The sequence below is a fragment of the Epinephelus fuscoguttatus genome, linkage group LG10 (assembly GCF_011397635.1).
Source record: "Epinephelus fuscoguttatus linkage group LG10, E.fuscoguttatus.final_Chr_v1".
In the NCBI taxonomy this organism is placed as follows: Eukaryota; Metazoa; Chordata; class Actinopteri; order Perciformes; family Serranidae; genus Epinephelus; species Epinephelus fuscoguttatus.
Genome location: NC_064761.1, coordinates 31,032,620 through 31,055,227, shown reverse-complemented (window position 1 = coordinate 31,055,227; position 22,608 = coordinate 31,032,620). Strand labels below are relative to the sequence as shown.

General features: G+C 40.3%; 2 protein-coding genes across 5 annotated transcripts; both read right to left on the bottom strand.

The window, feature by feature from the left end:
- Window positions 1-747: 747 nt before the first annotated feature.
- On the bottom strand, window positions 748-10,822 carry zgc:77486 (uncharacterized protein LOC405808 homolog). 4 transcript variants are annotated; one of them, XM_049588383.1, is made up of 6 exons: window positions 10,681-10,822; window positions 9,301-9,500; window positions 8,810-8,921; window positions 6,102-6,229; window positions 5,331-5,438; window positions 748-4,450 (listed from the first exon to the last, which is right to left on the bottom strand). In XM_049588383.1, the coding sequence occupies exons 2-6, from the start codon at window positions 9,458-9,460 to the stop codon at window positions 4,302-4,304; spliced, it is 657 nt and encodes a 218-aa protein (XP_049444340.1). In that variant the 5' UTR covers window positions 9,461-9,500; window positions 10,681-10,822; the 3' UTR covers window positions 748-4,301. The 4 variants fall into 4 exon arrangements, with proteins under 4 accessions (XP_049444340.1, XP_049444342.1, XP_049444341.1 ...); XM_049588385.1 differs by having other exon boundaries at window positions 9,301-9,463; XM_049588384.1 differs by lacking the exon at window positions 10,681-10,822 and adding an exon at window positions 10,274-10,619.
- Window positions 10,823-10,896: 74 nt separating this feature from the next.
- Window positions 10,897-22,246, bottom strand: plin3 (perilipin 3). Its single transcript, XM_049588382.1, has 8 exons — window positions 22,110-22,246; window positions 17,074-17,163; window positions 16,661-16,856; window positions 16,207-16,289; window positions 14,681-14,912; window positions 12,716-13,056; window positions 12,095-12,313; window positions 10,897-11,712 (listed from the first exon to the last, which is right to left on the bottom strand). Exons 2-8 carry the CDS (start codon window positions 17,140-17,142, stop codon window positions 11,572-11,574), a joined length of 1,281 nt encoding a protein of 426 aa, XP_049444339.1. The 5' UTR covers window positions 17,143-17,163; window positions 22,110-22,246; the 3' UTR covers window positions 10,897-11,571.
- Between the last annotated feature and the right edge of the window lie 362 nt (window positions 22,247-22,608).

Here is a 22,608-nt window from a genome sequence, read left to right as displayed (position 1 = left end):
GTCAGTGTGTTTTATTCATGCAGATTTTTTTTTTTAGATATCTCTGAAATGTCTGCCTCGACCCAGTTACAAATTTAATTTGTGATGCTCTCACAGCATCAGAAATTCACACAGAAATTCAACAACACTGGGACACAAACCCATGGACAGTGGGTGGACCATGGGTATACAGAGGTGTAAAGCACCTGTTTCTGTTACAATGATTCTTGCTTGGTGAGTTTCCAAAGGTCACCATCAATGGATGCATTGTTTTATTTTTCCCCACACTTGCACACCATATGCAATCACTTCCCAGGTCTTGTGTGGTGAAATGTGAGGATTGGTTATTGGCATGTTTTGGGTTAAAAGATATGCCACTGGGCAAATTCCTCTGTTGTTTTCCTGATCTTGTAATGTTGAGAAATCACAGTGACCTAGTTCTGTTTTATGTTTAAAGCAGAATAAGTGCTAGATTCTGTACAGTTAAGTGCCCCTCGTGGCAACCCCTCTTACAGCAAGCATCACAGCTGAACAGTTGCTATTGTGATGGTACCATTTGCGCCTACAGTGTTTTGCTTTGTATTTGAAAACAATGTACATGTACAAAGCAGTGGGGCCACAGCATGCACAATGTACTGGAGCAGCAAAGAAGTCATGAATGCCTGTAACTATACACCACTAAATTATTACAGAACTGTAATGACAATAAATCAGTTCATTTTACAGAAAACTTTTACAACATTAAAACAAATAAATACAAAATACAAGTGTAATTTAAAATAAACTTTGTGAATTTATTGTTTTATACTTACTCTTACACATCATACAATCCTAAATCTTTAAAGAAAAACTAAATAAAAAGATATCTGGTGGTGTTTCTGGGGGACTGGAGTGCCAAGGGACAAGAACTACAGCTCTGTGAACATTGTAGATTTCATTTGATGCCCCTCAAGCTCATCTTGAAAAGACAGAATGAATCAAGTCATCGTCATTTGTCTTTACTTCTGCAGTGAAACTGAAATTCAACCAGACTCCTCTTCAACTGACAGGTTCATCATTATTCTCAATCAAAACCCTTGCATGATGAAGACATTATGAAAGGTTGTGCTAAAGACAGGATTGAAGACATCAAAACTCTATCGAAGCAACAGAACAGAAGGAAGAAAATGTATATGTATTGATAATATCTAGATTACTTAGGTATGGCTGCCCTATTTGCTGGTGCCTTCGTCACAAACAGTCAAAACAATTTGAGTGATCCAACCGTCCCAAATCACATGAAAGAAAAGTGGGCCTCCACCCAAAATATAGTCAATATCAGGGCCAAGTAGTTTGATAAATGACATTGGAGCTGATTATGTGAATTATGGTGGTTTACATTCAAACTGCCCATGTTTATTAAGAAAATAGAGGGTGGGGGTTGATATGAGCAGTCAATAGAAAACAAGTGTAAATTGCAAAATCCTAACATTTTACATAGTTGAACAATCAAGCAAAGAATCTTCTCTTTGATAGAACTTTCAATCTGTAAATGAAAACAGAGCATTTTGTAGGTTACAATACTTCGTAATAGTCATCAACCCAGCAGGCAAGCTTGAATACTCTGAATATATAAGATACACCCTTGGGAACATCAAACAGCAGAGCTGCTTCAACCACAATTTCCCCCTGAATATGACAATTATTCTCCTTGTACTTTATCGTCATTCAAGAATCCCCCTCTGAATTTCAAGTTTCCACCAGTGGTAATTAAGTCACAGTTACGGGCTTTGGATGGCCAACTTATCCTGGGTAAATAGTCTCGGTGTTGGCACACCGAGTCACAAAGCCATTAACGCGTCCATCACCCACACTAGGACTTAAACAGGAATTATAATGAAGGCCAATTTTCCAATCAAAAGGAGCCAGAATTAAACTCAGCCAGGCCCAACACAATATTCTGTGCATACAAGAGAGAGAGTCATTCCCGTCCAATACATTCGGCGTTGGCTTATTTTGAAAATACAAGCTCTGCAAATTCCTTGTAACTTTTCTACAGCTCTTTCATAAATATTTAATGATCAAGATGGAGCAACATTTACAAGGGAAGCTTTTGATAATGAGAGGATAAAACTTTGAATGCCCCTCTGCATCTCACAAGGGGCCTTTTTAACTTTCGGTGTTATCGCTATGCTATGAATAAACTTCAGTAACAGGATAAAAGCATGGACTGGGCTACCGTGTAATTCAGCGAGGTTAATAAAGCTTAAGGGGCTTGTTAATGATCTGACTAGTATTGTAGAGTAGGCGCCACATGGCCTGAAGGTAATACTCGTGGTAGAGCCAGTTTATGAACATACTTTGGACATTACATGGGCAGATGATGTTGGTACTTAACTTTGAAATAAAAACGGGGACAAGATGGGAAAAAAGATCAGTGCCATTTGTGGCACTCTTTTTTGGATACTTACGAAAAGCACTTTTATACACATAGTACTACTCTTCACCTTAGTCCCCCATATTTATTACCTGGCAAAAATCTACATTAAGATTATACTATATGAATAGGAGCCATATGATATTTACATTTGGAAAAGAAACTGTGGAGTCCTGTTAACTTGAACCTCAGGGTTCCAGCCATGCATTGTGCTACTGCTGTGTGGCTTTTTAAACATTCCAGCTTCGTTTCAAACTGTGCAGCCGGTTACAAAACAGTAACTCGTATGTTTGACTGCACACATGCATGTAAAGTTTGATCTTCCTAGAAGAAGCTAGCTAGAGGCGGTCTTCATAGTAAGGACTCATCTGAATCTGAGCACATTGTAAAAGCACAGCGCGCAACTCCGTAGCATTGCGACAATCTTTACTCTAGCTGAGCAGAAGGTGTGTCAAAGTGTAGAGTCACTGCGACCTGGGTCAGTTTTCATTCAGCATGTGTCAGTGGTCTGCTGGTGGTTAGAGAAACACGGAGCTCCACTCTGACTCCATTAGAACAGAAAAGGGCATTCAAGGAGAACACGCCGCCTCACTAAAACAGAACGTCTCATCAGTCGAACGAGAAGGCAATTTCTTCGGCGAGAATGCTTTACAGATCAAATATAAACTGCAAATGACCCAGATGCTGAACAAAACTGAGAAGGTGTGGTACATTATTTTGTGCTCTGCAGTTGACACACTTTGTTGTGCTTTGTTTCCAAATCCAAAACTATGGACGTTTTACTGCACATTTGTAATTGTAACTGCATAACTGGACTCTACTCCATCATGTCAGAGCTTGTGTATTTTTTATTCAATGGTTATATAATCAAGATGGAATTACTTAAATATAATCGCAAAGGTTAAGGGCAAATCTTAATGATTTGCTGACACATGCTGCCAATCCTCCAGCACAGACCAACCAAACGATAAAAAATAAATAGAATGCAATCACACAATTCAAGCTAACTACAATATATTAATATAGATCTTCTGATGTCATACGCTCATTAAAACAGGAAAAAAAAAAAAAAAAAAAAAAAAAAAGAAAAACACAGAATTCAATCACTCAGTTAAGTCAAGGTTCTCAGTTTCCCCTACCCTTGCCCTCCCCGACCGTCCCCCTCCAATAACTGTTCATGCACCCAATATCAGTATGATAAGTCAATATATCAAAGAGAAACGTTTCTGGAAAATGCTGAGACTTGGGAGTTCAATGTATGGTGACCCAGAGAGAAAAGAGGAGGTGGGAAGAAAAGAAAATGCCAATTTGACAAGAAGTTGACATCATTTTCAGTCTGGGAGAAAAAATTATATTCCAAAGCCCTTAAAAGGTCTTGCTGATACATGAAATCTCCCAGTTAGATTTTTTTTCTTCTTAAAAACTTGTTAGACCTTCTTAATTGACCTCTGTGTCTTGATCCAGGCTGTGACACATTCCTCAACAGCTTACCCCTGTCTCATTTCAACTACCTTACAGGGATTGTATAAAAATAAACCCACACGATCCCCCAAGTTGAGAAACAAAAAGGGGTAAAATCAAATGCCTCCCCTCCCCACAGCAACACTAATGTCCGCCAGGCCCCTACGACGCTCTCCCCGACTCTCAAGCAAATGTGCACACTCTCATACAAACACACACTCACACGCACAGAAAACGCTTAGGTTCAGCCGCAGTCACTAGTGGAGAGAGAGGGAGATGCTAGTAAGGGAAGCGTCTGGACAGTGGCTGCAACCTCACCACCCCACCCCTGCCCGCCTTACACTACCATGAACAAATGAAGCCATGATATCAGGTGTTTTCATCCAAGTCGCCATTGTTCAAATTCACAAAGTCAGAGAGACTTTTGTTTTTTTGCACTCAGTCCTCATAACTTCTGAATTTTCTCAGCCACCACGATGGGGTTCTCCTTGCGTATGCGGGCAGCAGCTGCGCTCCGGTAATCGTAGGGACAGTCGTGTTTGTCAGAGTAACGGTGAATGGCACAGAACAGGTTGCCGCAGCGACAGTCAAAACCTTCAGTGAAGAGAAGCAAACATAAAAGCTTTATTATAAACACCATTAGACATTTAATGACCCAACACCACAGTCTGAGTATATTTGCTCTTAAACTGGGCATATGTTATAGTACTTAACATACTGTACAAAAAAAAATGCCTCTCAAACAGAAAGTAAAAAATGGGACATGAATAAAGGTCTGCAACTCAGCCAGAATTTGACTACAATTATCAGACTGTGTTCAGGCCAATTTTCACATGCATACAGACGAATTCGGTCCAGGGCCTAAAATACAAATATTACTATTCAACATTAAAAGCTGACTGAGGCCTACTTTGAGGTAATCCAGTTTGGCAAAAAGGTGAAGGCCAGCAGCACACTGTGAAATGCACCACTAACCTGCAGTATGTTGCTCTCTGTACCAAGGGCTTGGTTGTGGAGAGAAACAACATTACACAAACCATGGACTGGGAGTCAATCTTGGATAAGTGACTTACAGGTATTTCATCTCAATAAGCACTCAAGCACTAGTTTATGACTTATTTCAAAATAAAAGAATAAGCCGATGCATTGACAGAATGCGAGATTTTCATTTGGATGTGCCGATTCTTGCTTCAGGTTCACACAAGGATTTCTGGCAGTGCTATGAATTTAAAAATGATCTAGCTATTGTGACATCCTAGCACCAATAAGGCAAAGATATGAGGGTACAATAAGGTATCAGTAACATACAGAAGGTGCAATTTAAGAAAAACTACCAACTCCTTGTCTGTTACTGAAATTGAAACTCTGTCAGGAACCTTTTGCAAAGCAGGTTCTTGAAACCATTCAACCCATGTCAGTAAATAATAGCTCTCTTCTTAGTATGTATGTGTGTGTGCAAAGTTCTCTTCCTTACCAGTAAGGCCCACTTTCTTCCGGCAAGAAAAGCAGCGGTTCTTTTTCTTGTTTTTATCTGGAGTTTGGTCACTATCAGACAAAGCCTGTGCTGCTTCCTCTACTGGCTCTGATGGAGGAAAAAACACACAAACAAGCACAATGGTCAGAAAATAATTAATTACTTTTTCAAATATATGCTTTTATACTAGGATAACCACATATTAAACATCAAGGTGTAAAATACAAGGTGTAAAATAATTACAACCCAAATCACACATGCCAACAAGATATGAAAATAAAAAGGGCTACTAGTAGGAGTCAATCTGAATGAAAAATTTAGAAATGTAGCATGACTGAGAGATATTGATTTGTTATTCCACCACCATCCTCTGCACAGGTGCTGACTTGAAACTTAATTAACCACTAGCAGAACACAGATGCTAGAAAATGAAGAAACATCACATAACTCAAAGTTTTATCTTTAATTCATCATCAAATATCATTTTAGTCATGATAAAAAAAACTTCCTAACACTCTTACCCCATGGCTGGATTACACAGATTACAGAGTATGGAGGACAGATAAAATTAAAAACATCACCAAAGAGTATACTGAGTATTTTGTTTTGAAGATGTTCATGGTAGAGACTGGCAAGTGTATCCCACAATTTGCATGTTTATTCATACCCTTAATAAGTAGAGCCCTTTAAAGTTGTGAGTGTGACTCACTTTATGTAGATGGTGGGTAGGGGACTGATTTGGGAGAGGACCACGGTTTCTGTGATGTTTACCTGAGCTGTTGGAAGTACCCTCCTCTTCTCCCTCCTCAGCCTCCGCTCGATCAGAGTCTACAGCTCCCGAATCCTGGGAGATGCTCATAGCTGTCATCTGTTGAGTTACTGGGCTGGGGGAGCTGGGACTGAAAACACAACAACACAAATACATTTTAGACCATACAGGAATTATGTGTCAATTAAAATTATATTAATTTTGTAATAAATGTATGGCTAAAAGACTGGTGTATAATTTGTTAAGACTGTGCATAGCCTTAATGATTCCCTTCTCAACTTCACAGACAACCTAGATGCTCTTGTTGCCATCCAGAATGACTTATGAGTCATCTATGTGAAAAAAAGACTGAACACAATACAAACAATACAGCAGGCTTTTCCCACCACAGAAGCAATCTTGCCATTTTCAATCTTTTTTTCCCCTTGTTTTATTTGGCTGCATACATGGCCCCATCAATTTGTTTGCTAATTGACTATAACTTTCTTGGATCTCTTTCAGCGCGCTGCCTGTTAACTACTTTGTCAAATGCCTTTGAAGAGCTTTTACAATCAACTTGACAGGAAACAAGCAGCTACAAACAGGCAGGGGATGCAAAAACCGGGACAGCGCATACGTAGAGTACACGCCACAATTGTCCATGATAAAACTATGCAGATAGATCATGACTCCAAAATTTCATCACACTGGGAACAATGACTGTTTGGACTTCTCTGTAGACAGTCTGGGAGGAATAAACCCATTACTGGAATAACTTATCTGATAACTGGATTCATTATAATGTGAGTAATCTGCATTGTAGACATGAGTCTTATATTATGATACAGTACAGTTACTGCTTAAATAATAAATCCTCTAATTGTCTATCTGATTATTTATTATTTGATCTATCCTAGTCTATTCTTTCCATCAAATGATAATTACATCTATAACAAAGGCCTGCACAAACAAAATAAAAATCATTTCTTTTTTAACAATCAAAACAGCCTCTTTAAACTCCTAGATATCAGCATCCTCAAATACTTCTCTCACCCACATAATATATTTCAGAATTCACTAAGAATTATTTATTGGCATAACTAAAGCAAACCAAACAAGAGCCCCTTACAAAATGCTTAATTACAGAAAACGCACAAGGCCTGCAACAATTATTCAACATTATGCAGCAGTTTTAAGAATAGGCCCTCGAGCAAGTCTTTAAAACACAGAACATTACTCCTCAGCTCTTTCTTTCCATGTCAACTTTAAACAAGAGAGCTCCATGATACGGTTCATTCAACCTTTTTTAATCATTAGAAAAAATGTGCTTATACCTAAAACCCTCTAAAAATATGAGCAGACGTTGTGAAAATGGCAAAACAAACAACACAAAGAAAGCACTGGTTAGTACTACCAAATAACTTGCCCCGACAATAAATAAATACGTAACAACAGTCACTTTAGATAAGCAAATGTAGGTGTAGCAAAACTTGCTTGCAGACAAGAATCATGTGTTTAATATTAAAGACAAAGAACATGTAATTTTGTTTACAAAAAAAAAAACAAAAACTGTCTAGCTCACATGATCTCTGTTGGTTTAATGTTAGTGTATGCAGAGTAGACTAAACAAAAATGCAAAGCAGGGATACTGAGTCACCAAAAAACGTAGACAGTATGAGTCCAGAGAAGCCTCTAAGTGACAGTGACATCACAAACTAATTGATGCAACCTATAAATTAGAGCTGGCCCTTGAAGGTTGGAGATTCAAATCATCAGTCAGAAACCCCTGCTGTGCTGTGTACTTCTGGGGGCGTTTTGGTCTCCAGATTTTGCTGCTGAGTGAGCACTTTCACGCCACTCTTTGGTACAGACTGATGAGGACGTGATGCAGCAGCACAGAGGAGGAGAAACTTTGCACCATGAGGCTACCTTCTCTCTTTTGCTTGGATTTACAGAAACCTAATACGACTCGGTCTCTGGCTTTTGTTTGATATCTTGTGTTGCAAATAAATTTTGTTGCACACTTCTGATGCGCCATTAGCACTGTTAGCTTGTTTATTCTATTACATGATTGCAGCTGTCAGACTAAACATCCCGCTGAGCCCCGTTTAAACTTTAAAACTTTACAGGGGAAAAAAAACAACACCACCAATCGTTGAATATTCATATTTAAGGGCCAAATCTGACTCGACTGACATAATTCTGAGCTGGGTGCAGCCCTACTATAAATGCTTTAAAATATGCAGTACTACAGTCAGTTCTGACCTTGCATTGCGCCTTGGCTGACAGGTAATGTAATGCCTATAAATATGTCAGATTACAGCCCTCCTACTGCTTCTCTGTAAAATGGAGCTGAAGATGTCTGTCATCACAGAACATTGTATTTTGAATGTTAAACATTAATATACATATAGGAGCTCACCATCCCTCATTTCTGCGGAGGCAAGCTGTTGTACTTGTATTATTTAAAGGGGCTAATGAGAACACATTAGAACACAATGTGCTGGAGCTAGTGGCGAACCGATCCGCTCATTATTTAGTCAAACAGGCTTTTTAACAATATAATCAAATGTGTAACAGAATGACAGACACAATGGCCTTGATTTTTTATTGTGTGTATAATTTCACTTGATGAATGACATTTAAACTGTCACGGTTTTACGATTATTGTTTGAGGACTCTTTGGAACAATATGGAGCAGAGCACATTCCCCATCTGTCAGCGAACATACCTGGTCGTTTGTTCCTCAGGTGGGGTCCCTGCCACCTCTGTACTGGGCTCTGAGGTCGCACTTTCCACGGTCACGCCAGCGGACCCCGGCGATCCTGCTGGTGATGTAGCAGCTGTGTGGGGACAGAACAGCCTGATAGCACGAACAACACTGTACCTGTTGTCTTTGGCCCTGAACATGGATGACTTTCCATTTTCCAGTTTCTAAGTATCTCATTATTGCCCGTGTTTGTCTAACATGATCAGATGTGTTTTGAATTAATGTGAAACAACAGATGGAGATGTCACTCTCTTGCTTTCTGATGCCACAGTGTAGGCAGCTACTGCTACCTCTGTTCTCCAATCCCTTTTAGCAAATTCAAGCGCCCCCCCTCCATGACTGAATAGTTTTTGAATGACCCCCTGTTCCAAGTTCCTATCTTTCCTACCTAACAGACCCGTATCCAGCTCCCCCCATGGTTTTTATAGGTCATGTCTCTCCCATCTTCCTACCTTTCTCTCCCGGGGGGCTGGATCGCCCCCCTCCCTGTTGTCTCTGCAGGTGTTCCTTGTAGCAGACCGAGCACATGCCGTTGGTGCGGGGGTTACCATAGAAACCGCATCCCATAGTGCAAAGCATTGGCACCTGCGTCTGATTGGTCTCCTGAGCCATGCTCTGACAGAGGGGGTAAGGGGGATGGGAGAGGATATTCCTGAAAATGGGGTTGCAGAAGTTAGTCAAAAATGATTAGCAGTCCCTATTTGATGACATGACTATTCATATTATTAGCTAAAAGAGTTTGGAGACTGGCACTGGAGCATGAGAGTGGAGTTGGGGGAAAATGTGATTACTTTGGAGCTAAAGGGGCGATGACCTCCTAATTGTAGCTGCAATGAAGGTTTGTCAAACAGCTTCACACCTTCATTAACCAAAATTAAGTCCAACACCAACAATGGAGTGAAAAAGTCCACTTCTGCCACTGAAGCAGAGGCGAACTTTGTCACACTTAACTAATAATTGAGTTTAAATAATATTTACAAATTCATGTAAAAGACAAAATCAACCTGAGACATTAATGGCAAATATGGCAGCAAATAAATCCAAAATAAAATGATCCCTTAATAATGAAATGACCCTCCTGCAGCATCAGGGCAATGCGCTAGGAGTTTTCAAAGTAGTGGGCTCTGTTATAGTCATAAAAACTAAGTGGAGAGCTGTGCACATCATTAAAACAAAAGGTAGAAAAAGGTTCTGCTGTAGAAGACAAGTCACAGTCTGCGAAAACCCAAGCTAGCTCAGCCGGTTGATGCTTTCTTCCGCCGCACAGCAAGATGTTTTGGTCAGGACAAAGTTAACAAAAACGAAACAAAAGCTAACGACATGTCTCCACAAAACCACCCCGAAAACTTAAACAAAACCTTTAAATTAATTAATGACCTAGCAAATGTTAACGCTACGTTGCCACAGTCCGGCTAAAGAACTTACAGCTGAGTGTCCCCAGTTTGAGTTTGTCCGCAGCAGAAAACAATTGGCGTCCTATGCTTGCATAGCTCAAAGCAAACACTGTAACATTAGCAAACAGCCTCGCTGGATGTTTTGTCTGTCTGACACTGGATACCAGCGCAAGGAGAAGAACAAAACTCGCTCAGTAGCCTTCTGCTGTGACGAAAACCAAGAAAATCAAAAAGTACAGCGTCCTTAGCGACAGGCTGTAAACAAATCGTGTGTTTTAAATCGAATAAACGCTAGTGTTAGCAGGCTAACATTAGCTCAGCTGCTAGCATAATCAGCCAGCCCAAAAACAGAGCGCTACCCGACAGTGTCCTAGCTGGTTTTAAAATCGGTTACACGCAGCGGGGGTGTCTCATAGCGGTCTAGGATGAAGACAGTACCTGATATTCACGGTACCGGGGGCTGTCGACGACCTTGGGCTTCAAATTTGTACAAGTTGTGTCCCCAGCAGAGAGCGCGGCCTCCTACCCAGCGCTAGCTCCCGACATTCGAAACAACGACCATGACGTCATCCTCAGCATCGATTCAGCCTTCAGTCAGTCGGGCCAACATAGCAAAGTCCACCACCCCAACAAAAACACACAAACAACACAAAACTCACAAATAACACTTTTATTAAAGTATATCAAGCGAGACACCAACACTGTGCTGTGTCAAATTTTATTCACGTCAGGTTATTGGCTCTTAATTAGCTGCTTTCCATAAACCCATCAGGGTTTAAAACACTGAAATTAAAACTGCATATCTAAAAACACATGAAGGCTTTATGGGCTTTAAATTTCATTAAAGTTGCATGCTCATGTCTGCTCTACTCTCACAAAGGGAATTGAGAGTCTTGAAATGGTCTCGGTGTTGACAGGCAGCATAAATTTGGCTTAACTCTGGGAATGCTTTCAGTTCTTTTAAGGCACTAACACAAGTTTTTCAAACACCAGTATGGGCAGGGCACATACAGAGAGTAATCTTCAACACATGTAAAAATACTTTTAACTTTTGGGATAAATAATAAAGTGCACAAATGGGTAAATTCTTTTTGGCCACAGGTCAGAGCATTCAGTCATGTTTAACTGACTTATGATTAACTTCTACATCACAAATGTAGTGTTATTAGGTAATAAAAGCTGAGTACATAATGAAGAAAACATGACTACATGAATTTAAGGCCTCTTTCATTAAGGCAAGCAGTTATGTGTTTTTTTTGAAATGGTCCGTCTACAGTAAACAGTCTTCTGTCACCACATTGATTAACTCATGGAGAAACAGAACAAAGTCTATTTGTGTGGTCCGCTCTGCTCCATCGCCACATCATCCTCTGCCTTCTCAGTGATCTGAGGGGCGAAAGGTCCCACCAGCCAGTTGAGTGGTGTGTTGTTTAGCAGATATTCCATGACACCATCCAGAGACTGTTGAACCTGGGAATGAGCACACACTAGTATCAGTTTCAACAAAATGACTCAACCACAATAAAAACAAATACTTTACCTTAGAAAATATGCTAAACCTATTGTGGGCAGGAAATACTGAGGTTACATGTGTACATTACTAAGCTTGACTGTTCTAGTTTCATTAATGCATATGAATGAGCACACACCCTTGAGAATGGATGTTTGTTTACGTAAAGTATGGCTCCGTGGGTATTATTCAAGCACTCATATAAAGGTAATGGAAGGACTAACTGTGAGAAGTGATGGCATTGAAAACAGAAATTAAAACTTCAAGCGCTAAACTATATTTAGCTCAGCTGATGCAGCAAAACAAAACGCTGCGGTAAAGACAACGTGGTGCAATTAGTACTTGGGTCAGGTGGTGGCGGCTCCGCTCCAGAAGGAGGGGTGTGATGGTGCTGGTGTTCCCCAGAGAGGAATGCAGTTCTTCAGCTGATCGCCTTGCGCTGGTAAGCTGGTCCTGGACTGCACCTGGCAGACCCTGGGCACTTGACACCACATTGGAGCATGCTGATCTCAGCTGGGCGCTCAGACCATGCACCATGGAGAGGACCCGCCATTCCAGCTGCTGTTAACAGGAAGTGGGAATAAAAATAAAGAGAACTTATAGCTATCAGCAGAGGATTATATAGATATAACATATCTGTTCCTCCAAATTCCATTTCCTTTCCCAATTCTCATGACACAGTGTAATATCACTCCTACTCCACATGAATCTGTGGGAGCATAACACTACAATGTCAGCCTCTAAAATGCAAGTCTGATTTATTGTTGAATTTCAAGACTCTTTTTATTTATTTTTTATTCTCATCCCTGTCACGCTCTTAGATTTCTTTAACTGCGTATTCCAAGTCACTTTGGAGAATACATGCTATATATATGTACAGAATATACACTGTAAATGCTGTCAAATGCAACAATAATCTTGTTAGAAACCATTAACTCAATTCCCAAATGCTTCAGCTCTGACCTCAGCCTCATCGCTGGTCCCATCTGGCTCTGACTCAGTCTGTCTAGCTTCAGCCTGCTTCTGTTTCCACTCTGTCCAGCGTTGCATCAGCTGCTCTGAGGCTCCTCCAATCTGGTTACTGGCGGTACCCAGGCTGGTACGGGCACTCTCTAGCAGGTCCAGAGTACTGGTCATCTGAGCCACTGTAGCATAGGTGGCATCCCTGGCACGCCGTGCACGGCCCAGGGACTGCTCTAGGGCTCGCTCCTGTACTTTGGCGGAGAGTTTCCCCAAGCGGACAAAGTAGCCGGGGCTGGTCGGCGGGGTGGTCACCTCACTGGTGACAGGTTCAGCGACAGCAGCTGAGAGAGAATAGTAATAATCTTATAAATGTGTATTCAAAAGAGATATTTTATGTTTTGAAAATTCAAATATGTAGGTGTGAGCATAAAGGTGTGATTAAAGTACTGTATGTTATACAGTTTTGCCAACTATCAAAAAATCCAAACAATAAATCAGCACTTCTTCATCTCTCCTTTAGTTTTCTGCTATATGAAGACCTTCAGTATGCAGCGTAACACTGTCGCAGTGCCTCTTTTAAAAGCCACAGAAACCACTGAACAAATCCAAATTCCCTCGAGTACTGCCATTATGGGCACTTTGCTGCTGCTGCCAATAACTGATGCAGTTGCATCGTTTTTACATCCATTTCCAGACAAAAGAATGGCCTCTGGAGTATTGCTGCGATATAGAGTATGGCAGGTTGTCATGATAACATGACATCACAGTAGCAGGTGTCAAAGCTGTGAGTGTTGGAAATTGTAGGTGCTTCTTGAGCCAAGTTAACAGAGGGGAAGTTCACTGGAATGACCTGCTCTCTTCCTCTGTGAATAGCATCAACCATTCATGTGCTCAGATCCAGACACTGTTTTAGAACTTAACACTTTTGTCACGACCACCTCCATCTCGCCACATTACCTTGTCTTGCCTTTATAATAATAATTCATTTGGACAGTCTCATAAAATTTGCTGTTTGATCTACAGATCAGTGACGTAAAGACACAGTGCTGGTTACTGACTCTCACAGTCATTGGCAAATACTGCAAATATCATCATTCACACACACTGATTATGAAACAAATTGAGTTTAAGTAAATGGCCAGCTACAATATATAGTGTATGAAACTAAACTTGGGGCAATGTGTGGAATATAAGGCTAATCATTGTGCTTAAACTTCAACATGTTCCTCTTTAAAGCAAAACTATCGCATTATTAATGCTTTACTGAAAGTACATGGTATACCACTGCTGTGTATTTTTCATATGCCAATACGTAACTAAATGCTACTTTTGTTTGCACGTGCAAATGTAAAAAGAAGAAATAAAGGGCCACAAATCAGATTAAGGTAGGGTATCAGATCTCGACTGGCAATTTAAGGAATGAACAGAAAGTGATCTTTTGTTTCTATGGAATCTATTAAAAAGGTGCACTAAAATTTATAACGCAGAGTTGGAATCACTCCCACTTTGATTAACTGATCTGTAAATTCAAGGACTAACAATTACAAATAACAAAATTTAATTTAAAAGTGAGTTATTACCATTAAAGTTTTGTTTCCATCAGCATTATTTATGGAGCACTGGAGTGGAACGGCTCTACATTTTCAAATATAATCAGGGGAGAAAAAATGAATGCTTACTGACAGGGTCTTAAAGCCTGACATTTCTTTGCTATCCGAGCAGCTATAGAGAAAAAGTTGGGGAACAGCTACTGTACTTATTTACAGTCATCTTTTATGAACACCAGACAAACTGGCCACTCGTTTTCTATAATTAATTAATTCCAACTGCAGCCTTGTTTCAGCTTCATTTGATCCAACTGTCAAAACACACCCGTCTACACCTCAGCAGTAGCCATATGGGTTTACCACCTCCCCTGGTTTTTATGGACTCATTATGCTTTCCACATCTAGGATATCCACTGACCCAGCTCCCTCTCAGTGAGTGGTAGGTTCTGGTCAACCCAGTCCTCGGATCGGCTCAGGGCCAGGCCCATCCCACTGCTGACCATCTGGCCCATCCTGGTCCCCATGGCGGTCATGATACCTCCACTGACTGCTGCCCGGGTCATCTCAACACCGCCCATCACAGCCCCAAGCACAGCATCCTTGGCCCCTGCCACCGACTGGTACACCATACCTACTGTGTCTGACACCACCTGAGGAAGAACACAGCAGATTATGAGTCATTCTTGGAGAGTAATGACGGTGTATTATGTATTTTCTTCATAGCTTTTATCCTGTCGGCAGATATGACATTTGAGTCAATTTGACCTACAAGGAGCAGTTAACAGACTAAATGGTAATGCCGGGTGCACCACTACGAGAATAAGAAAGGATGAGGTGGAAGATAGGGAGTGGTGTTTTCTCTTTTTTAGGACACCCCTGAGTGTTTTATCCCACTTATACCATGGCCATATACTGTATTAAAGGATACAAGAGAGACTGCTGTCAAACAATCTTTACTTTCAGTGTGTTTGTCACCAGTTTCACCCATGACTTGATTATTGTTTTTACCTCAGTATAACAGTAGCTGTTCACATATTAAGTGGTGCAGGAATGAATCCTAAAACCTGGAATTAAGTTAGCATGTTTGCCCTTCTGTTTCCCTTGTCTTGAATACAATGGTTTTTTGAATGGGTTTTTGTTTAGATGCCTGAACTAAGGGCTGTGGTCAACAGAAGCTGAGGATTTTCACATTTTACTCATTGTAAAATACAACAGTAAAAACACCACTCGCAAATTTCGAAGCTTTAAGGTGTCTTAAAAAAGGCGGTTGCTATCAAGTGGTGAAATAATGTCATCAGGCCAACTACAGCCTTGTTGTAGTGGTGACACTGAAGTCATGCAACCATGTTGTAATTCTTTTATAACCTATCATTAGTTTACTTATAGTGATTGCATTTACGCTTCAGAAAGAAAGTGGTGCTCAATTGTGCATTATTTTACTGAAGAAAACATGTAGGCATATAAAACTTTTGTTGCCACAGAGCTGGTTTTCTGCAATAAAAATAAAAAAATCAGTGGAAAAATCTCATTAGCTTTTTGTCCCGGGAACCAGAGTGATGTTAACCTCTGAGTTAGCCTACAAAAAATGTCCCTGCACCACTCTATTGTGAAGTGTAAATGTTGTTGCTGTGGTTACCTAATACAACATGTGGACTTATTTAGAAGGCTAGTTGTATAGCACCTTTCATACAAGAAATCCTGCACAAACTGCTTTACAATAAGGGCATGATATTCACCAAGTGCTTCACATGAAATAGACAGAATGAACATAAAACAGGCCCACAAGGCATTTCAACACAAAAAGGACGAAAGGAGTTAGTGATGTTTGAAGTGTCTTGATACATTAATGTGTAAGTTCTCAAAAGTTACAGGTCCTAATGTGATAAAGGTTAACACTATAATTAATAAATCTGAATGCACAGTTAAAAGGTGCTTCTTGCCAACCTTGTCTGCTGGTTGATGAAGAATAGGCAGTTTCTCTTCCACTTTACCCAGTCCTTTCAAGGCGTACTCATTCACTGTGGCAACTGGAACAAGGACACAACAGAAATTCAAGAGGAATAAGATTAAATGTTTTTGAAATGAAAAGAATCCTCAGCTAACCTGATCAGTGGGAAGTGATGCCAACAAGTAACAAAAACAGTAACTGTTTCATGTTTACAGTAGAGTAAGAACTGAAAGGGTTTTAAAGATGACACCTCCGGTAAACGATGTAGAAATTCTGTTCTTAAAAGAAGAAACCTTTTTTTTTATTCTCGCTGTATTCTCGCCCAGAGGTAACAAGTGGACCTGACATCAATTCACACCTTTAATGTGCAACAAGCTTGCAATGTTCTTTTATAGCAGGCCATCGTTGCAAATACATTACATCATGTTTTGCTCAGAGAGAAGAACTCACGCTGTGGTTCTATAATGTCCAGCAGAGGCTTGGACCCCGTGGTGGCAGCTGCTCCCAGGGTTCGGACCCCACTCTCTGCTGCATCCATCACTCCCTTCAGCAAGGGCACGCTGTCTTTGGTGCTGCTGTAGGCGCTGGAAACCGCCTCGCAAGCTGAACTGACCAGAGGCAAATTGCTCACTCGGGAAACAACATTCTAGGACAAAAACACAGCCATTACTGTCACTGAAAATACATAAACAATGTGAAATATAATCCTTTCTGTGTAAAGAAAAGCTCTTTTCAGCGCAGAGTTTAAGTATTCTGTTAGGGATAATGATTGATTCCCCACAGTGGCTTATCAAGCGTCAAATGAGTTCATAATATGCTTCAGTTTTATAATATGTGTCATTTCGGGTCACAGTGCTCCTCACCTGCTGGTCTCCATTAGCTGGTTCTGCTGCTGCAGCTCCAGTCTCATTAGTCTTCCTGCTGTCTGCCATTGTGACTGCTGGATTCAATCTCTGACATGGAATATAAAGTGTCAGAAACAGAGAGTCACCTCACATTGCTTGGTGTGCATGATGAAATACATCTCTGATATCCATTGTTTAAGTGGCTGATCTAATTTATCTTGCAGAGAAGAAATGTCTGAGGAATTTGGCAATGGAATCGCTGTCCTGTCAGACGGTTTCAGAATACGGGCAGAAAGGCAACTCAACCATGTTAAATTCATTTGTCAACACTATGATGCAATGAGGATGAAACTGCACTTAAAAAATGAAATGGTGCAGCCAAGCAAACACTTCAAGTCTCGACACTGTGTCAAAATTGAAAGTTAAAAAATTGATCATGATACATTTGGCATTTAGTTTTTTTCTTGTTTATTTCCCCTAGTTATATATTTGAATTTATAAAAAGGATATAGCAGACTAAAATAATAAAATATGAACATCAGAGGCTGGGCGAAATTTAGAATTTGCTCATGGAAAGATTAATGAAGCCAATATTTGGTAGCGCAGGGTGAAGGATGAGCGTGAGTGAGTTTAAGAATCATTTTGACATGGTCTTTTGCTATCTATTATAGAATGTCAGAATCGCAGCCTGGCATTTTAATAGCACATCAAAGAGGCTGAGGTGGGTTTCTATGGTTTTAATGTGGCAACATCACAGGAAGACTCACAAGACTTATTTCTTCCTCTAAGGTTTATTAAAAGAAATTCATAACTGTTCAATCAAGATGAAAGTGAAACACAAATAAGTTGGAGCTTAATCCTTCAAGTTCACTTAATACTTTTTAGTATGTGCACAGTATCCTGAAAACATACTGGTTTCTCAAATTGATTATTGCTGTGACATAAAATGAATACATACATGATAAATTATGAGAGGAACTCTGGAGATCCAAAGGTAAATCTTATTTGAAATCATGGAATAGAGTCAAGAGAAAAGCATGACTAATGGTCAGAACTGGACTGGTAAGAATGGACCAGCAGGCCTTTAATCCTGGAGATTGATTGTTCACAAGCTCACATAAAGGCGTGCAGGCAAAATGGACCTCGCTATCATTTATATCAAGTGAAAATTCTCAAGTGAAATATTGAGCAATACTGCAAGTCCACTATTGTAACATATTGCTCTAAATGAAAACTGGGGCAAAAGAATTACTCAACTGAAATATTGCTTCAAGTGAAAACGAATCTCTTACATTAACACAATGCCTTCGATAAAAACTAAATCTAATAACTGGGTCACAGAGAAGGGTCAAATAAACCCATGATTAATTCAATCAATTCTCCAGTTATACACTCAATTTCTGTTCTGGTAGAAGTAAGGAGGAGAAATTACATGTAATTTTTTCAATCAGTACAATGCTCAACTCCACACAAGATGGGTAACATGAGTGAATGTTCCTTCTAGGAGTGGGCAGTATGGATAAAATTCCCTCTCATGGCATACTGTATGGAATGTAAGACTGCAACTAACATCGATTTTTATAAATTACTAATGACTACTACATGTAAATGCATATCAAACATGTGGTTATTGACTGAAAATCTATTTATGGATAAATTAAACAGATGGGAACATCTTCACAAATAAAGAAAAGAAGGGATGCACGCACAATATTATTGGCACGTCATCAGAATCAGCCAACTTGCTTTTTCTTATTTTGCACAAAAAAATGAATATTACATATAACGAAAAGCATTCGATTTCATGTCTCCATCTGCTGGTGGGCCATCATGATAAGATATGCATGCATAATTCAACATTGACTCCACTTCAAAAGAAACTATGATCACTAAAATTAGGTGGGGAAAATGCGGGTATATTGAAATCAGTATGGGCTATTGGCCAAAAAAGTTGTTATGTATGGGCATATTGGATATAGGCAAAATATCCAATATTGTGCATCTCTACAGAAAAGTCATGACACTTGTGCATACTAAATTCCAATATTATCATAAAGCTGTCACGCTCATTGATTTGCAGCATTTACGATTTTGTGTGTACATCCTTTTCTGTTGTCTATTTCTTTTTTAATTTTCCTCGGTTCTTACTTTTAATCTTAGTCTAGATTGTACTGGTGTGAGTTGAGTGTTGGAGATATTGGTCGTACAGAAGTCTGCCTTCTCTCCAATATAATGGAACTAGATAGCACTTAACTTGTGGTTCTCAAAGCACTCAAAACTCACAGCAATGTCTCTTTCCAGAAATCATGACCTGGCTACTCAAGATAAACCACAGACCTTGCTGTGAGCAGTTTCACGTAGGAACTATTTTCTTTCTATGGAACCACACCTGCCCACTAGATCACTGCGCAGAAGGAAGCGTACATCTAGTCATGGATGAGAGGCTTGTGCTAGAGACGAGTGTGAGATGTAAACATTACTGGTGACCTCTTCAGCTGAGCTGTGATGTGAGGAAGCTCGGTGCAACTCTTGAAATCATCTTTTTTTCCATGGGGTGGATTGTGAAAGACCAGCACAGTGATACAGTTGTTGGGTGTATTTTGGTAGAAAGACAACAGATCCCGTATGAATTATTTTGAGTAACCAGATCGTGATTTCTGGAAAGAGACACTGCTTTTGAGTTTTTCAAATGTGTTTTCTGGTGCTTTGAGCTCCACAAGCCGAGAGCCGTCTAGTTCCATTAAATTGGATAGAGGGCAGACATCTCTACGGCTGATATCTCCAACACTTAACAACTCAGATCATAAGAATTTTCAATCTATAAATAGCACGACAGGTAAGAGACAGAAAGGAGGTGTATATATATCTTCGTGTTTTGAATTGTTGGTCAGAAAAAATAAGCAACTCGAAGATGTTACTTTGGGTTCTGAGAAATAATGATGATAAAAAAAAAATATGATTCCCCTATTGTCTGACATGTCATTGACCGAGCAGTTATTCAGGGAAATAATCAGCAGATGAATAGATGGCATGATGAAGAGTTGCAAGTGATGAAAGCAAAGAGGCATGATAGCTGCCGGTGCTCCCAACATGTGGACAGCATCTGCTGCATTCTACCAGATGGCACACAGAGACATAAGTGGGCTACACCTGTATTTACTGGCACACTATTTGTTAATCATGGTTGACCTGATGTATAGGGCAGGAGAACCAAAGACAAACATGACCTCTGTGATCATGCTGCTGGGGAAACATACAGCAGCAGCGTGAGGAGTGAAGCCGAACAGCTGTAACCTGTTGCTGCAGCATGCAGTAAATACTTAGGTAGATCTGACTACACATGCACCTGACAGAAGGAACTGCTGACAGAGAGACACGAGCCCCAGATAAGATGAAATAAACCCAGCAGGGATGCAGAAAATCCAGAAACTACACTGAAGACAAGCTGTTTCAACCGTGGATGACCTTTCTATCGAACAACTGCTAATTCTGATCACAGATTCTTTCAGATGTCATGGTGAATAAAATACTCTGTGATGTTTTCATGACCTGTGGTGTACCAGACGCTGTGAGATTGCAAATTGCATTTTGTTGCAACAGCTTGGTTGAGCAACATGTTTTTCTGAGATGCAGTTGATGACATCTTCGCTGGCTTTATTACAAAGCAAAGTCTGACACTGTGCACCCTGCTATCAAGTGTGAGATGAACCCGAGATAATATTCACAGCCACGGTACATATTAAGAGGGACTCTGTTATGCAACACAAACTAAGCTACTTTTGGAAATCATCATCTCACTGACAAGTGATTGCAGCTCATAACAAGGCTTTCTGGTATCTTCCTATTGCGTTATATGACCGTTTGTCACATCCTCACAATGTTGAGCCACATCATCCTCTTTCAGAGAAGGGAAAGCTGCTACCCTCCCTTCGGAGCTGAAACACTCTGACCTTTGATATAAATGGACAAGCTGGTATATCTCCAAGAAACTGTTGAGACACTTGCAATAGGGGACAGTGTTGGAGCTGAAACAAAAGAGAGATCAGTAACTGTTAGTGGGTTAAAGAGGGCTACAGCTGTCCTCGATCGAAGAGACTACAGCTGTCTTCAATATGACGGATTGAGATAAGACAGAAAGAAAGAAACGCTGATGTGGACAAAACCAGTAAAGAGTGAATTAACCAAAGAAGAGCTGGTATTTAATAAAGAAACTGTCCAATATATTTCAGCTTTATCTGAAATAGTGTAGGCCAAGATCAGTGAGATGAATTTACATGGACTGAAAAGCATTTATTCAGAGCTCAACCTGGAGGCAATGACCCTCCATGTAGTCATGAGATGATTACAGGGCTAAGATGGGAGGGAGAAACTCTATTACATACTATTATTGTAAAGTATTGGACACTTTCATTTCTTTGGGCCTCTATAAATCCCTTAAAGAAAACAATCTGAGAGGAATAAAAACCAATTACGTGTCAACAGCTCATGTCCACACTAAGAGGTCACGAGTGGGGCGTTGCCTCATTACAAGGGGTCATTGTCTTAGCACAATGTTATATTAAGCACCTTACAAAAAATATGTTGGCACTCACTGGAGTTAAGTCCAGTTAATGAAGAATAAGCCCGTTGTATGGCAAAAATAGGATTCAAACGCAGCAGTATTCCTACGTGACAAATATAAATCCTGCTGAAAGGATGATTTCCAACGCATTTAGCTGCTTTTGAACACGACACGGTGTCCTCGCGCTCGTGCCACACAGCAGCTGTCATTTCCTCCAGTTAATAGCTGAACTTTAGCCTAAAAGAGAAACTATGACTTGTAAACGTTACTTCAGCAAACTACAACCCTCTTTTAGACGGTTCCTCCTACTTTATCGTGGATTTCGGTCAGAGCAGTACACGAGCAAAGTAAGTATAGTCAGTTATTTCCTCAACTGTCAAAAGGAACGTTCCCTGTATACCCACTTTCCCTTTAACTTAGCATGTTAGCTTAGCCCATCGTCTCTGAGAAGTTGATTTAAAAGCAAAACAGCGCTGTCACATCAGCCACTGACCTCTCTGGCAGCCTGTTGCTCCTCTGTCCTGCTGTGACCTGCAGTGTAATGTTGGTCAGTGAACCGGTCCAGCCCACAACAAGGCCCTCTTTCTCCGGACCGTTGAGCTGCAGCACAGTAACGTTATGGGCAGAAAGGCGGAGTGTGGGATTGTCTTGGAAACTTTGCACCAATTGAATCACAGCACGGAAGTGACAGTTGGTGTGGAGCACAGCTGTCACATCTGGCCCCAAAAAATGTAAATAAGTTAACATAAAATCCAACAAACACGACATTCACTCAGCTAACATACACAAACATGACCTATAGGCTACACGTGCATTAATGGCAGTGGTGGACAAAGTACACAACTTTATAGCTTGAGTCAAAGTATAGATACTCCTTGGTCATATATTATTCCTATACAAGTGAAAATTGCTGAGTCAAATTACTTTTATTTGAGTTAAAGTACTGGATTGCTGGAGTGCAGATTTTAACACAAACGACACAAATACAAGTC